The sequence below is a fragment of the Pavona decussata genome, unplaced genomic scaffold (assembly GCF_977016875.1).
Source record: "Pavona decussata unplaced genomic scaffold, jaPavDecu1.1 SCAFFOLD_116, whole genome shotgun sequence".
In the NCBI taxonomy this organism is placed as follows: Eukaryota; Metazoa; Cnidaria; class Anthozoa; order Scleractinia; family Agariciidae; genus Pavona; species Pavona decussata.
Genome location: NW_028145530.1, coordinates 333,845 through 351,831, shown reverse-complemented (window position 1 = coordinate 351,831; position 17,987 = coordinate 333,845). Strand labels below are relative to the sequence as shown.

Genomic DNA, 17,987 nt, shown 5'->3' with positions numbered 1-17,987 from the left:
ATTGATGTAGATGTATCCATGAACTGAATTAAAAAGTCAAACACTACGTCTGTTAAACGTAAAAAAAAGCATGAAAAAACCTACCTGACGATCAACATTTAGAGAAGACAATTTAAATTGCAACTTGTTCAACAAATTCTTTCCCATGGGCTCCCGAGTGCTGCGAAATTCCACTTCAGAGTACTGTTTGTCGTCAATCAAACGAACAGGTAATTGATCCCTGTACTGACGATCGCCGTCAAACCTGTTTGTAAAACAGTGAAGTATTTAAAAGGGAAGTATCACGCGAATTTGATGTCATTTCAAAAACCCAAAAATGTTTGTCTGTCAAAAGAAACATAAAATTATTGTCTAGTTTTGTTTTCAATTATCACCTTAGTGCAATAAAACTGTCGAGTTAGTGCTTTTGGCTACAGACAGAGTAGGAAAAATTGATTGAAACTTGAAAAATGTCAGGCTAACGTTATTCAAGTTCGCGCATTTTTGTTTTGAAAATGCGCTAGAACAGATCACAAGATGATCTTTTCAAGAATTGAGTTGATCTTTTTCCTCCCGTTGTTCTGAAATTTTTTTGTAGCTCTGTGAAGTTTCCATTTCTTCATTTTTAACCAAACAAGTCAAAAACACCATGAGACTTTCCCTTTAGTTAGTGCAAAGACGTCGTAAACAGAAAGGATTCGTTATGTAAATCGCGACTTCTTACACTCCTCCCCCCACCCCTCCTCATATAACGAGCCCTTCGCATCAGTGTAGTCAGGTTAGTGGCTGATTCAATGAAAGTTAGTTATTCTTTGTCGACCCTGAACAAATACAGAGTATACCTTAAATAATCGAAATCTAATTCCAGGTATTTATCTTAATAATAAACGAGATCCTTAAATTAAACTCAACCTACTGGTTTCTCTATCCAATCACTTTCGCTTACCTCAGATAAAAATCATCCATTTCCTCTTTATCAACTGGGCTGATTCCTCCTGATACAAACACAAATGCCTTATCACGCCCTGGAATTAGCTTTTTCTTAGAGCTAACATGGCATGATATGATGCCTTCTTTTTCATGTTCATGTTTAACTGCGTCTCTGAGGTGAGCCGGGCAACAAATGAGGTACAAAATATCTTGAGAATGAAGACGTTCTGATGGACGAAAGTAAGCAAAGAAGCTCGCGTCTCTTGGCTGATTCCAAATGATGCTCGATAAATAACTAACGATCCCAGAAACACTGAAGCCCTCTTTGCACCAATCAAGAACGTAAGTATATCTAGGTAAGGTAAAGATAAGAACACGGTCAGCCAAAATAACCAGTTAGGTCCTGTAATAACAGAATTAAATAATTAAATGATGACTTTGGTTCATTTAACCCCATTTCAACTCCCCAAGTTTCTAAATATTAAGGAAAAGGAAAAGTACCATCTGAATACCACAAACTCTACTTCCAGCAACTGAACACATTTATTCAGAAAAACGGCCTTGTCCCGGTGTTTCAATATTTGCTCTTATGGAGAATTTTTGAGCGAACTGTAGCAAGAAACGTTGTATGGCCTACTGCTACAATAACTGCGAACGTTTTAGGTAGCCTTTCATTTTATCCGCTACATACTCTATACGAATTAATCTGCCGGACTGGCAAATTATGCTAAGAATGTTCGACTCCTCTGATCTTACTGCTTGGAAACTTTTTCTCCTGGTAATGCAACGGCGCAGAAACAAAGTCTGAAAAGCCTTACGAATATCACAATTTTATCAATTAGTCAGACTTAAAATGTTTCCGTTTAATATAACTACGAACAAATATGGCTACTGTATCCTCAATCCCATTTATTCAAAAATTGAATAGCATGACTCCTTTACGTACCCAAAGAAGCCTTTGATTTGGAACTTAACAAACGCCCCATCAAAACTTGCAGGAGAGTCAAGATCACCAGTGATTTCAAACCATTCTTTACTTTCTCCATCACTACTAAAAAACAGCACCCTGACACGGCATACTGAAGGATCAGGAATTCCCTCCTGTTCACCGCGAAGAGAAACTGGCAGCCGAATTTCAGCGGCCTTTAAAAACTCGACGTTTGGGGAGCAGTCAATTCGCAGTATAGGTCCAGCAAACACATTCATTCCTTCCCATTCCTCACTCGGAACTTCTTGCACCTGTGGAATTACGAGAGAAGAGCAAAAGCTATGTCAGCAGAGACCTTCCTAGATTGTCATTCAAGCGAGAACCTGAGTATAGTCCTTAAAAAGAACAGAAAACCGAAACTCGAAAAAAGATCGCCAATTATTCCTTTAAACCACTCACGCACACAGTCATAAGCACAAGGCTTTCACAACCAGATATTATATGTACTCTCAGGGCCGACACAAGCAAGCGCAAGAAAGAGGGTCCATACATACTGTATGAAACACAAGCGCAACCACAAAAATTAAATTGTGCAAGCGTGTTGGCGTTTCTAGTGTTTGTATGGACTCTTGTCCTTGTGTCCTAAGTGCAAATTATGTTTAAGAACAATAGTAAGGTGACACACGCAGGCATAATGCTTCGTGTGATGATCACCTGTGCATGGTTACGGTCCAGTTTAACAGAAGCTGTTTTCTTTGTTTGGGCTGCGCATCAAAGTCATCCCGGCTTACAGTGGGTGAAGTATTAACGAGGCAAACTTTGGCAGCGCAAGCAGAGAGGAAAGAAGATTTCCATTTGTTCTTCCGTATGTTTGCGTCTCACCGATTTAGTCGGTTTACAAGCAGGTTCCTTGAACTTGTAACACCTTGTTCTTATGCTTATACTCGCAGCGTGGTGTACCAGTCCTTAACAAAATCAAGTGAGGATACGTTACGGATGAACTCTTGTAATCTGGATTGGTTGAGCCAGCACTCGTAAGAGAAGGTAACTTACATCACGGGGTTAAAGACCATACTGTAGAAATGGTCACCTCACAAATCTACATCTAAGATTTTAAAGACAGCATTTATTGTCTAAAGACAGGTCTTTCATTCACAGTTTCTTTAAAGTCCCACAAGTTACTGGCCCCAAATGAAATTCTGATCGTTTATTCTGCGGGTAGGGTCTCAATCGACTGAGCTTAAACAAGACCGAGGCTCACAATACCATACCTACCTTTAGTTGTACGGAAATCTTTGCTTTAGGTGGAACAGCTTTCTTAGGGACCGTAATAGTGACACCTGGAAAATCAGGATGGCTGAAGGTACCGCCAGTAGGTGTGATAGTGTAAGTGGGAGACACCCTGAGACGGCAAACCACCGCGTATGTGGAGCACTCAGTTATGTTAGCTTGTACGACAGGAAAGCAAAAGTCTGGAATGTCTTTTGGAGAAGGGTAATCATCCTCAATGCCTGTATCAATGCGTAAGATAAGGGGAAAAAACAATTTAACTTAACATAAGGACATGGCGTGGAGAACTTGTAAAATAGGTTCCTGGGATTTACACGGCAGAGAACGAACATCAAACGCGGTAAGGCACGAAAGGGAAAGCAGGGATTAAGATTGCCTTAATCGCGACTAACTTCATAAATCAGCAGAGAAACATCATCCCTTGTTTTGGTAACACTACTTTTCCACCCACCACTTGCCTAGTCATTAACAAAGATACAGGCAATTAACTTATAACTGAACTATCTACTAAGTCCAGCAAAAGCTGATTTCTCAGGAAGCGTTTATGAGGTAACCCTATGTTACTGTTTGTATGTTCACTCCGATATGAATAAACATAAAAATCAAAGATAAACAGTGTTTACACCTATTAAACAATTCTTTTTTCAGTTTGATCTATTTATCGTAAATCCTTCTTTTGTTGTAAAAATGTGATTCCGTCCCATTTATCGTTCAGAAGACCGTGTTGAGCTGTTTAAACTGCTGAAAAAGATTGATTTGAAGGGACAATCATACACATTTAACTCCATAATTTTAAATTTTGCGATAAACGAGGTCACTAAAACTGGAAAGAGCATCTTAGAATTAGAAAAGAAAGCTAAGTTTGACAGTTTTCTCTTTTGTGTTGGCCTAAACTGTCATGCCGGGTAAAAAACGTTCTCCTACCTGATAATCGCCGGACATCCTCACTTCCATCTACTTCTTCCCATTCATTGATTTCCTTGTCGTTAAGTCGTTTGATCACCAGTTCATACCCCTGCAGGTCTGGGGCACTATGTGAAAGAGCCAGCTTCACCTCAGAGTTGAATTCCAAAGTTTGGTTAGTGTTAGTGGATATCTCAATCACGCTGCTGACAACGGCTTCATGCTCCTGGAGCGGAGGGGAACAAGCACTCCATTTCCATCTGTGGACCACTATCAAGGTGGGCTCAGACACAGCATCAGGGGGAAACGTAAGGTGGACAGCCCCTAGTTTGAGGTCCCAGAGGGCACCTTCACTTGTTACTGTTCCTCTACAATACAAGTTACAAAAAGAGGCATGTTATGAGCCACGTTTATAAGCCAAGACAGCATGAACAAGCTGAAACCTCGTCATGATTTCACAGTCATGAGTCATGTATTTAATGTTTTTTCCTGCTTCAAACAATTATAGCGTGAACGTATACCCAACGACAATGCGGCCTACATTTGAACAATGGAGACTAGGTAGCTTAGCTTTAAGCGCGTAGAGCTTTCTATCGAAAGACCGGAAAGCTGGTGATTCAAAGCTGGTTTCTGCATCGTATGGTGTTGTTTTGCTTACCCTGAAGTTTAAATGGGGAGAAGTAAAATAAACGCTAGCGATAGCCTCCTATATCAGTAGGAGAAATAATCACTCTTACATTCTAAATAATGCTGAAACTACAGCCAGTTCATATATGAGTGTAGTTCGTTTGAATGGTTTACTCACTCGTGTATCCTTGTTTTATCTAAGTCTTCTTCAACCGGGACCTGCTGCTCCACCAGCTGAAGTTCAGCAAGTTGTTGCACCGGATATTGCTCTCCCCCTTCACTGATCTCTTGGGTTTGATTATCGCTGCTATCCTCGTCCTCTTCTTCCTGCTGCTGCTCCTCCAACTCTTCACTCTCCTCATCCTCCTTTTCCTCCTCCTCCACCCCGTCGTCGACGTTATCACTGCTTTCCTCAACCTCGTCGTCATCATCATCTTCATCATCATCGTCGTAGTCTTCGTTGTCGTCATTATCATCGTCAGGCTGCCGTTGGGCTATTAAGACGAGAAACATGATTTTTAACTAGAATTGTTTCGTCGTTAGGACACTGATTTCTCTTTCATGCACGGTATTAAACTGATAAGAGGTACACCAAGAGCAATACGGTAAATGTCGCTTAGCGAGCCCCAACCGCTCAAGGAATTCGTCTCCGAAAAGAGAGTTCAAACATGAGTCTCCTGTTATAACGATTTTGTTCTATAACATTGGCAAACATGCAGTTTGTTCAACATACCTCCTGATAAGAAAGAAGGAAGACGAAACAATGGCAAACGAAATGATCTCTTTTCCTTTCCGCATTTCTATAAATGAACAAGAAAGCTTTGTTAGAAAGCAATTTTACATTCATACGTAATGAGTTCATATTTCTGAGAACAACATTTCGATTGGCATTTGCTTAATAAGTTCTTGTCACCTTTTTGACAGCTTTCTGATAGCTTCCCTAACTTACAAATGCAATTAAAATAACCCAGATGGAAAATTTGTCAAGTTTCCCATTTACGCAAATGAGTCCGTTCATCCGTTTCACGCAGTTCCTTGATTTACTAAGTTACGAAAGAAACAAAAAACTGCAAAAAACTGAAAATTTGTCAAGTTTCCCATTTACGCAAATGAGTCTGTTCATCCGTTTCACGCAGTTCCTTGATTTACTAAGTTACGAAAGAAACAAAAAACTGCAAAATGTCAAGCGACAACGTTGTGACTCGCAGCACTAATTGATTACAGTGTGGAGTGACCTTCAAGTTGTTATCACAAATGTGCAAATAACCGATAAGTTACCGACAATATTCGGAGAAGGGGCAGACTTCACATAAATTAAAACGCTCTAAATCACTGTTACGCTCCCCCCCCCCCCCCACCCCCCTCGCCACCCCTTCCTTCCGTTTTCGAAGATGGTTAGCAAATGCGATTAGTTTACACGTTGTCTGGCTTCTTATGGAACTGAAAGTTCTGCAGGTAAATCTTTTAGGCAAAACACTAACCAAATCGCTTTACTGACCAACTATATGAATTTAAGTTCCCGTTCTCCTTTAACTTCCTCACCGACAATATAATAGATTTCAGAGGCGACAAGGTGGGTATACTTGGCCATTCTTTTAGTCCATGTTGCCCCTTTATAGCAAGAGAATGTGCAGAATGAGATCTCAAATTTGTATCCACATCGACCGCCAGGTAACGCAGTTCGAGCGTTGTATCGCGCTTGTAAAACATTCATTGCATTTTATATTCTGCAATTTAATATTACGCTAAATAGCTGCCCGAAATCATATTAGTATCGGACACTAAAATTCTACTTAACAGTAACCGAATTGCAACGCAGGGTGCCACTGTTCGCTACTGTTTGGTTCCACTGGTTAATTAAGTCTTATGTGCATTCAACCAATAAAGCTCCTAAAAGAGAACTTAGCCATACCTCTAGCAACTTCTCGTATTTCCTCGCCTTTTCTTCATTGTTTAGCAATTTGGCCAGCTCTGTAAGAGTTTTGAGAATGTCAATTCTGTCTTGTCCTTTTATCTCTGCTTTGTTCTTTCTCCACCTCTTCTCGTAGAATCTAAAAGCATCGTCTTGGTACTTCCTTCGCAAATCTTCTTTACGGAGGAGTTTGCACAATCTCAGAAGGGTTTGTAGAATGTGTTTTCTCTGCTCATAAGGAAGCTTCTTCGTGTCTGGTGATTTCCATGCTCCCTCGTAAAACCAAAGGGCTTCATTCCGATATTTCTTCATAGTCTGTCTGTCGGCCTCTTCTCCCAGTCGCTTCTCTATAGAATCAATAATCTTCCTGTTGGCGGGAGAGAACTCAAATTCTTCGAATTCTTTTTCTTTTTCCCAGCAGCGTTTATAAAATTCTAAGACTTCTCTTTTGAACGCTTTCTTTCTCTCGCCTCTAAGCACTTCTTCGTAGCTTTGAATGATTCTGTCCCGTACTTCGCTGTGGTTCCCTTGCCCTAAAGATTTCTCGATCTCCCATGCTTCCTCATAGTACTCTTTAGCATCCTCGAATTCCTCAAGACTTCGGAGAATCTCCGCCATTTGGAAAGTGCTCCGAGCGGTCAACGGGTGATTTCCGAGAATGTCTTTCCTAATTTGATATCCTGTCTTAGCATACTCGTAGGCATCCTTGAAGTTTTTCAACCAAGAGTACGAGTTGGCAATGTTCCTGTTAAAAAGTGCCGCGTTTAGAATCCCGGGTATTTTGAGTTTCTTTGCGAGATCCAAAGCCTCTTTATAACAATCAATAGCCTTGCTAAAATCCTTCTTCCCTTCGTAAACTGTACCAATCTGACTTTTAAAAAGTGGCACGTCAAAATGCTCCTCTGAGCCAGAAAGATCTCGACGCATCTCGTACGCTCTTGTATAGAACTCAATAGCATCTTCCGGTTTTTCTAGTTTGTTGTGGCAGTTACCGATTGCATTCAAGCATCTAGAAATGCTCGTGTGACTTTTCAAAAGGCCTTCCATGATTTTGAGAGAACGATTTAAGACTTTGAGCGCTTTGGGCAAGTTTCCAGCTTTGTAGCAAACTTCACCCTCCACATACAGGTAGGAACTTCGAGTGAGCTTGTAGAAGTCCGTCTTCCTGCTTTCGTTCTGTACTCTGTCGAGTGATTCCTCCGCCGCTTTTAAGACTCTCTCTGCTTTTCGCCATCCCTCCAGATTTAAAACCTGGAAAGCTTCTCTGCAACGCATTTCTGCTCGAAACATAGAGCCTATCAAGATAAGGAAGTAACAGAAAAACACCAAATGTTATTTAAAAGAAAGGTACTTACTCTTAAATACTTTTAACTCATAAAATAGCTATAATTCGCGAAAACGGACAGAGGGTTACGGCGAATTTGCTGATCACAGACCGGTTTGATACCAATTTGTCGTCGAAATTGTACCTTGATTCAATCAAACTAAAAAAGCCCCATCCCCACCCGGAAAACATTGTAAATACATCAAAGAACTGAATTCAAAAACTCCTTCAGAAGTCATCGTTGAATTGAACTCGTTTTCTAAATGCGCGTATAATTGCTAGGGGCAGATAATTAGCTACAAGCGTAATTTTTTTTATTGAGTTGGCCCCTGGTCAATACATCTATCATCTCAGTCTTCTATATTCACAAAAACGATCAACTGATCAACCATGTAACGGATTAATTATTTAATTAGCCAATAAACAGTGAGTTAATCAGTCAGTCCGTAGATTGTTTGGATCATTTCACTTATTAATCACAAACAATTTACAACAAAGTTAATATAATAATCGGACACTGCTGAAGCGAATCAATTCACTTTTTATAATTTTGAGACGCATCATCGCTTAACAATTCAACTATCCACTGATCCATTTAACTGTCAATCATCCATTCTGATTGAGGCAGATTGAGGCTTATTTAATCATCTTCGATAAAATCCACCATTTCAACACGGTGCAAACACTAGGTACAGTAAAATAAACAAAGTGCTGGATTGAAAAAAAAACTGAGCTCGCGATGTCAAATAATTTCCGTAACAATCTGATCAACTGATCAACTGTACAGAACTTTCTGTTCAGATATAAGAAATGTGGTTGGAATCGAGACCGTAAAATCGCATTTGTAAATTTTTTATACGTTTTCATGTAGAAAAAAGCAATTGAGGTCTGCATGGATTTCCGGGAAATTATTTGCAGAATAAAAGTATTCAAAAATAAAACAAGTCATTACATGCTTTCGAGTCCATCTATCTTTTGGTCCAGAGATATTTTACCTTCTTTTCCATCTTCCTCTACTTTTTCAGCCCAGGCATTAAAAATCTTCCTTCTCTGCTTTCCATCAAGCATAGCTTCAAAAAGATAACAAATCATGATGCTCTCACGATGTTCCATTGGAATCAGCAGATAGTCAGACTTCAAAGAGATATCCAAGGCAAGTTCAAAGTTTTGTTTGTCAAAATCAAAGCTGTTGAAAGCCTTCATATATTCCTTGTCCAGAAGGGCTGAAATATCCCTCATCTGCGAAATGAAATGCTTACAGAAGTTGTCCTTGGCTTTCTGGTAAGCTTTGGCAAAAGCCTTACTGCTGCCAATACTCTTTAGAAACTTTCGCATCAATGGATGAATGTCATACAGAAGTTCTTTGTCCTCAGGAGCCGAGAGCACTCCACTATTTCTTATTCCTTCCATTCGAATAGCAGCCTCTGAAGGATCTACATCCAGAATCTTAGCAGCTGCTTCCAAGGAAAAGGGACGGCAAAACAACGACACTGAAATAGCAGAGTCTTTAAGCTTTTGACTTGGAAGGAAAAAGAACATTTTTCTCAGGCAAGACAACTGCTTCTCGTCAATACCTTCTTCCCTTAAATCAAATGTTTCTCTTTCCTGAGTCGCCTGTCCTTCAGCTGGTGGCGCCGTGTCTTGAGGTTGTACCTCTAGCTCCTGTTCGATCGTTCCGAGGAGCTTTTCAGCATCAGCAATCTCCTGCCTTAAGATGGCTGCCATACCATTAAGCAACAAAGGTTTTCCTTGACACATTCTAGCTAGTCTCTCTCGCTGATTACCTTGAATGCTAGATTTCCCATGCGTTTGAAGAAGTTCACCAGAAGACTCTTTCTCCAAACCTTTTACTTCATGATTTTGAATATCGGGAGGAACACCGTGACGGAACTCACTTCTAGATGTCAATAAAATCTTTAATTGCACTTTGTCTTCACCAGTTTTGGAACGAACAAGTCGCTTGAGAAAGGTGGAAAAATTTGCATTAAGGTTTAAGGCAGATTGCCCGGTTCCACCGGAGAACTGATCAGCATTGTCGAGCAGCAAAAGGATGTCGCTTGTGCTGTGTTGCTTGACTTGCTCCATTTTAGCAATAACTGGATTCGCTTCAAAGGTCACTGTTGTCTGCTCAGTTCCAGCCGATAATGCTTGCAAAACGTGAAAGTGAACGTCGCTCATATCATTTAGTCCCCTCAAGTCAACTTTGAATTTCGTACCTTTCCACTGGGCTAATGCTTCAGTGGCAAGCCTCGTCTTGCCGACACCACTGGATCCGTACAAGTTAAGGACGCTTGATCGACCACTACTTAGCTTTGTCATAATATGCGTCAAGTCGCCCTTTCTGCCTGTTAATTCCTTCCTTTTCGTTTGCTCTAACGAGCGGGTTTCTTTGAAGCTTTGAATCTTTGTTACGATTCCTTCTTTCGTTGATGTCTTTGGAGTGACAATGAATCTCTCCAGCAACGTCAGATTGTCCTCCGAAAGGAGACCCTGGTTTGCAAACAAATACAGACATGAATACAAATCCTGTTCTGCTTGGGCATTGAACTTCCCTTGAAAATTGCTTTTGATAGACGATACAGTGTGTTTAAGTTCTTCTTGGCTCAAATCAGCGGTGACATCTTTCAAAAGTTTTTCAAAACGGGGAGAAATCTCCCGATTCCCCGAAGCTATTCCAATGGACGCCATTATCCCACGCTTCGGGCTTCGCCGTCGTGACATGACGCCACGAGGCACAAAATTTATGCGGAGGTGCGTGATTCACTAAGTGTAATCCCGTAGAGCGAGATAAGTGATGATATTGTTGGCAATGTTATTTTATAAAACGTCTAACGGAAACAATACGAATGTTCGTTTCATTGCTTTGATTGGATTAATTTAAGGCGCGGAAGGTAAGGGTCATTACCAATTCAGTTAATCTGACGATTGAAATGCTTTAAAAAGATAAGTTTATACTCCTGATAGCGCACGTTTAATAACCACTTTTATCATAATGTCACACTTCATTGCCCGAATATGTGACCTGGCTCATCAATCATCTGTGCGTCTGAGACACAGATTGAAAGTTCAGAAGATTTTCATTGATTGCATAAATCGTCTTGTCTTATAATAAAGGGTAAGTCTAACAATGGAACAGCTCTTGGCCGTCAGAACTGGCCCTTAGGCACCGGGATGGAAGTGACTGATGAGTTATGGCCTCATCAATGCAACATTCGACCACCACAAACAGATATTGAGTAATAAATCCAGCTGTTTTACTAACTCTTCTAGACTATTCCACTGAAATAAAAACCGTCACTTAATTACAATTTTGTAGTCACGGTAAACCATACGTAAGGACCTTTTCGCTTTCATTCCATCATTCGTTTGTTTGTTTACTCATCGTGCCATACTTAACAGTTAATTGGCCCCCATCGTGTTTTTGTCGATCAAATTTTGATCGACAAAAATTAAGCGAGTCACGTAGCAAATTCCGAGGAGGACTCTCATATGAAAGGGGCAGGGATGCTTGTCTTGAATTTCAAATTAAACTCCTAAAGGAGACCAATTTAGGCATAGCCTAAACTTTTTCGAAACATTTTAAAACACATACAAACTAAAAGTACAGTAACTTTTCGCGTGCAACCCTAAACGAGACCTCCATGGCTAAATGTAATGGCGTTTTGCCTAGAACACCATAAGTGAGATCAAAATCCGAAATTTACACCCCTAAGCAAGAAGACAAACATCCCCGCCTCTTTCATATGAGAGCCCCCCACCTCCCCCTCCCCGCGGCTATTTTGCAGCGTGTCCCAGGGTCTTCGCTGTTGTTCGCCATTTAAACACCGCGCAGACCCTGGGGACGAACTTGTTCGACAACCGGAAATGAGTATCAATGGCTGTTATTGTTTTTTTCTCCCAATCAACAGAAATAACTGAACAGGAAGCCAACCATGCAGAAACGTAAGGTGTGAGATGGCAGACGACAATTTTTTTTCTTTCAGCTAAGAAATATGTATTTGTTTGTAGCCTTACTTTCCCTCTGAGGTCTCATAAATTAAGCTCAATTTTTGGGAAAATTCCAATATTCTAGAATCACAAATGAAACTGAAAATTATACGTGTTACTGTGTAAGAGTAGATGTCTTAATAAGTGGAACGAACGGGATCATCAGGTATGAAAAAACATTCAGCGCGCAAACTATGCTGCTGACGGACAACATGAACAGATTATTATTATTATTATTATTATTATTATTATTAATAGCATATGAAATAGGAATAGCATAGGAGCTCAATATAGTTTTAGTATCAGAGAGCTTTAGATTTATATTTTTATCTTTTATCGCATTTTTTTAATTAGTAGTTTTCTTTAATAGTTTCTTCAGATTGCATATGTTATGCCGTGCGCCCTATTTTGTTTTATTTTAGTATCAATACCACGTTTATCGACTGCGCATAATAATAACAATAACAGTAATAATAATAATAATAATAATAATAATAATAATAATGATTTGATCAATAATGATTTCTTAAAACTTAAGCAAGCGAAAATTAAAGTTAATAGCCGACGTTTCGGCGTCATCGTGACACCATTCTCAAGGCAAAGTGGATAAATTAATGCGAAGATTTGATTTCTATACTTTACAGTCTCTACAAATTAGCATATTAACAATGGATCACAAGTTCTTAGGTAAATAATACCTTTGCGCGTATCGAGTCTGTTTGCACGTTTAGGGATGGTTTAGGTAGTACTCGACAGTTGAAACGGTGGAAATTGGGAGGGTTCACAGCGAAGAAACTACGCTTTCAAAAACAGATCGAATAATCAACGCGAAGAATTAGAGCTATAGGAGGCCAGACCAGTTCAGCGGGGTCATGACGTTATTGCAGAGTTATTTCTGGTATGATTCCTAGTAACACAACGATAAGTATCACGCAATATATCTGAATAAAACCATTCAGACAATTTTTTCAATTGCCAAGGGAGGATAGTTTTAAATATCTGCGAAACATAATAATAATTGGGGCTACATTAAGCATCCTGTGTTAATGCCACTAGCCGGGCATCTTGTCTGAAACTTTAACATTTCTTGTCTGAAATTCTGAAAACGGGCATGGATTCTAGAAATTATGTCTGAAAGTGGGTCTGATAAAAGGTACTGAAATATTACATATTTTAGTCTAAAAAGGTTTGATGCATGGTTAGAGCAATTGACCGGTATGCAGAAAGTCGTGGGTCGATTCCCATGGAGTTTCCCCTTAGTTCTTCTTTATCTTAGCTCAATAAAAAATATGAGTATTTTTTCTTATCAGAGCAAAAACTAATTAAAAGATCCTTTTACAGCTTTCTTGCAATAACCAATAAATTATTAGAAGGCTATTTTAAAACCAGCAGGTGGTGCCACTTGTTCCATGAAATAACAAAATTTCTTTACTTTTATTTTGCACCGTGGATCTTTTAAGATCCGATATGCTGTAGTTTTTTCACATGGTCTAACCATGTACTTTTCAAGGAAAAATTAGCATTTCTCACTTAGCTTATTGCGACAGCCACATGACTCGCGTTAATTGGTTGTTCTACTTTTTGCTGTGCTACACCGTATTGAGGAGAGCCAACCAGCTCGAAACAGCTGCCCACGTTTGCATGTTTTAATTCTCATTTTGGTCTCTATCATGTCGCTGTTGTGTTAAGCTTTCTACGCGGTCAGATCAGCCTTGCAGTTATTTGAGATATTCACGTGTGTCCAGAAATGCAACTTATTTACCCTGAATTTGAATACTTCATACAAGACAGACATTTTTGTCATTTTCATATGCTTTATGTTTAACAGGTGTTTTAGTAGGAATTTAGGGTAGGGGACACCTTGTGATGTCTATCATATACTTCCTGCATTTCATTAGCGTGTATTTCTGGAAACTCTCGGTCAGCGCCAGCTTATGCAAAAAACAAAACAAATCAAAACAAGAAAGGTAACTGTCAACTTCTCTTTGAAGTATATGCGAGAAACTATATGAAACAGCTTATTTAATCAACTTACGCAACCAAAATCATGTAATGTATTAAAAATCATTGAAGGAACGAGGACCAAATGCCGTCAGGGAATACCGCCATTGCCTCTTCACAGCTGCCATCTTCGATCCGCCATCTTGGATTACTCGATTTCTCCAAAAGCTCAGAAAACCATTGAAATCGATGTAAAAATAATTAACACCAACAAAGAAATGCTAAAACGTTACAAGAATGTAAATGGAGCAAACAAAAACACACACTCTTTCTTCTTCGCAAAACGGTTAAAAAATCTGAATGTCAAAAAAACAGGTTGTCAAAATCTTGCTGGCATGGAGACATTATATATGTTACATGGCACAAAGTAAATAAATTGAAGATAAATTTTAGAATCCTTAAGACTCAGAGGATGGAGATGGTGCTTTCCTATTACAAAAGTTATTAAATACTCAAAGTCAGCCTCCCCCCTTCCCATAAGGCTGAATTGGGTTAACAGGCTACTTTTAGTGAGATTTTAAGGGAACAAGATGCCTGCTACACTGGCATTACGCGTGATGCTGGGGCTGATTCATTTATTCCAACTGTATGCTTCTCCGATTGATAAATCTATCCTTGCTAATGGAATAGTTTGAGTCACGACGATTGCGGTACGTTGTTTCCCTTGTATTATATTACTTAGAAGTTATTCTTTCGATTTACCGCTTCAAAATGGTGAAATTTCCGTTTGAAAACGGCACACTTGAGTCCAGAACATGTTAAAACAATATGGCGCGACTATTTAATCGGTCATTAATAAATATATCAAATGATGCATTGACGTCACACAGGTAGGGGTGAGTGGGTCCCCTCCCTCACGATATAAGCGACAAGAATGGATTTTGATTGGCCTGCCTTTGTTGAAGACAATCAGAACAATACATCCCGAGTAGGAGAGGGGAGAGTTTAATGAATAAATTAATGTACCGATTTGTAGCTACTACGAAGAAAAAAAAAAGAAATCGACCCGTTTTAAGACACGGTATGCCCCCTCAGGGCATCCCGCGTAAAAAGAAGAAGTAAGCGATGAACAAGAACAATGGGATTTTGTGAGGACTGCATTGTCACAATCGTGAGTTAGACTGGTGTCATTAAATTGCGCACAAAGAGAATGATCACTTGCCGGCATGAACATTTCCCCGAAGACTGGAGGGCAGAACTTGGCACGCGCAAGGTCATCGGAGCGGTAGCAATTAATCTCATCAAGGCTTTTGACTGCCTTCCACATGAGCTGCTTCTCGAGAAGTTAAAGTCCTATGGTGTTAATGACATGCAATTCAGTGGCACCCTTACGAAGTTACTTATCATGCCGATATCAACGAGTTAAGTTGGGCCATACTTTCTCCATCTGGATGGGTGTGTCGGCAGGAGTGCCACAGGGATCCTCACTTGGACCATTATTTTTGTTTAATATTTTCATGAACGATCTTGCATTTGCTATTAGAGATTGTAGGCTGATAAGCTACGCAGATGACACTAAACTCCATCTATCGCACCAAGATCCCCAAGCTGTTGAAGACGGTATAAATCTAGACCTGACTAACACTATACAGTGGTTTCAACAAAATGGCATGATAGCAAATCCGGATAAATATCAGGCTCTGGTGCTGGGAAACACGGCTTACGATTTCAATTTAAAATGCGAAGAAAATCCCTTACCGGTTTCCAATGAGATACAGCTACTATGCGTAACATTAGATGATAAGTTGAAATTCGATTCTCATATCGCATCTATCTGCCGAAAGGTCGGAGGACAAGTTAATGCCTTAAATAGGCTTAAGAATGCTCTACCTTGCATAACCAAGGAGGCACTATATCGTGCCTTTATTTTACCGCATTTCGATTATATATATTGTAGCCAGATTTGGCACCATTGTGGAGTCAGGAACACCAAAAAATTGGAGAGAGTAAACGAACGCGCACTTAGACTTGTATATAAGGATAAGAGTAACTCTTACGATAGATTGCTAAATTGGATTGGTTTGCAAAGCACACTAGAGGGACGTCGTATCCATGACAGTATTGACCACAATAAATAGTTGCTTCCAGGAGAGGGCACCGACCCCAATTGCAAACATACTCAAAGTTAAGGATGCAAAATATAACTTCAGGGGCACAAACATGCTCCTTTTGCCCAAAGTAAGAAGCACCAAGCATGGTCTTAGGTCTTTTCGGTACTTCGCTGCAAAGACATGGAATGCGCTGCCGGACTCGATTCGGGCCATGGCCGGCACAAGGAAATTTTTAAGAAGTATTCGTCATGCAGCATTTTAAAATTGTTATTATGGTAGTTAACTTTTAAAATTATAAATTTTAATTTGTAATTACACGTGTATTATTATTATTATTATTATTATTATTATTATTATTATTGTTATTATTATTATTATTATTATTATTATTATTATTATTATTATTATTATTATAATTATAATTATTATTATTATTATTATTATTATTATTATTATTATTATTATTATTATTATTATTATTATGAGAGAGAAGGGGAAGTGGTGAAGGAAGGAATTCGATGTGAAGTGAAGTGAAGTGAAGTGAACTTTATTTAGACAGGGTGGCCCAATCAGCTACGGGGCTGTTATCCTGAGGGGCCCTGTATACACCTAAAATAATTTTTATTATGGTATGAGAAAAAAATTACAATATGTATGACTGAAACACTTTTGGGTTAAAATATCACAGGATAGAAAAAATAAATAAAAACATTTGCACACTAAGAAAAAAAAAATCTATGCAAAATCGTGTTTCATCATTAGTCGCTTATAAGACTCCAAGGACGCTGCCCGTTTGTATGTTTCAGGTAACGAATTAAATAAAATCGCTCCGGAGTATCTAAAAGTTCTCTTCCCGAGGCTAAGTTTGGGTCTTGAAGGATGAATGTCTTCACGCCGACGTGTATTGCAACTATGGAAACTGTGGTTTCTATTAAAATAATCAGAAAGATACAGGGGCACTAAATCATTAAGAAATTTGAAGACTAAGATAGATTTGTTCCTTTTCCTGATAATTTCTAAGTTACGCCATCCTAGTGTCTTGAGAGCTTCGCTGGTGCTATCTCGTCTGACAATTATACGTGCAGCTCGATTTTGTAGGCGCTGTAATCTACTCTCGCACTCAACAGACAATTCACCCCAGGCCGTGTCGGTGTAGCACAGGACTGGTAACAGGAGACATTTGTATACGCATTTCGCTGCCTTAAGAGCCATTGTCAGTAACTTTCAAGAATCCGGCGACAGAAGCGAAAATTCGAATTTTTTTTATTTGCCCCAAAAGACCCTTTTGGTGAACTATTTTCAAAAATAATATTCAAAAGTTCCAGCGAATTTTTATTTTGGTAAAAGTTGGGAAAGTTCGAAATCGGCCAAAACGTGCCCGATGGCCCGATTGAAATTATGCAAATTGGTACATTTTCAAAACTCTCGTTCAAGACAAGGCAACGTTTTCTCGAGTTGATACTTTCACAATCCTTTTTACATCCCTTGTGCTTGCTTCCAAACTATATTTTATCTCGACCTGAACATTCTTTCATTTGAAGTTGCCCACGTAAAGAATACAATGTTTGCTATTCCTTAGATGGAGTGATTTTTGCCATATTTCAGATGACCATATCATCGGGGGTATACCAATATACTGGTAATGAAATCACTTTTTTGAACGGGCAATTGTTTTTATTTATCATGTTAAAATATTTAGTTTGGCCCGTGAAAAGTGAGCGCGCTAGGTCGAGATGTGTGGAATGCACTTTGACACAATTCGCCATTTCAGTACCTCATGTTCCTCCTGTTACTTTGCACGTGTCAATACAGTTCACGAAAGCTTTTAGATAAAATCCAAGGTCTCTGGTTTCATTTCATGCTTTTATACACGTAAATAACTAGCTTTAAACTTGAGTGCTCCCCATATTAGCATCAAGTTATCAAATGATTCTTTTTCAGGTGAAATTTTCCAGTTTATATTGAGCCGTTCAAGAGAGATGAAAGAGCCGTTCCCAGGAAATAACTTGAAATCAGTGAAATTAATACCCTGTCTCTCATATCATGCTACACTTC

At 39.2% G+C, this 17,987-nt stretch overlaps 1 protein-coding gene across 4 annotated transcripts in view; it reads right to left on the bottom strand.

The window, feature by feature from the left end:
• The window catches only part of LOC146469828 (uncharacterized), a 173,006-nt gene that overhangs the window by 33,538 nt on the left and 121,481 nt on the right, over nucleotides 1-17,987 (bottom strand). The window contains exons 1-9 of one of the 4 annotated variants that reach the window (XM_085122800.1): nucleotides 8,889-11,554; nucleotides 6,570-7,864; nucleotides 5,391-5,457; nucleotides 4,836-5,151; nucleotides 4,052-4,398; nucleotides 3,113-3,285; nucleotides 1,856-2,148; nucleotides 926-1,261; nucleotides 85-244 (exon numbers count right to left, since the gene is read on the bottom strand). The exons of 2 other annotated variants lie outside the window; for them this stretch is intronic. In XM_085122800.1, the coding sequence (XP_084978926.1) occupies nucleotides 85-244; nucleotides 926-1,261; nucleotides 1,856-2,148; nucleotides 3,113-3,285; nucleotides 4,052-4,398; nucleotides 4,836-5,151; nucleotides 5,391-5,457; nucleotides 6,570-7,864; nucleotides 8,889-10,614 (4,713 nt within the window). In that variant the 5' untranslated portion in view covers nucleotides 10,615-11,554. Of the gene's footprint in view, nucleotides 1-84; nucleotides 245-925; nucleotides 1,262-1,855; nucleotides 2,149-3,112; nucleotides 3,349-4,051; nucleotides 4,399-4,835; nucleotides 5,152-5,390; nucleotides 5,458-6,569; nucleotides 7,865-8,888; nucleotides 11,555-17,987 lie in introns of those variants that run through there. One more of the 4 variants, XM_085122799.1, reaches the window with a different exon arrangement.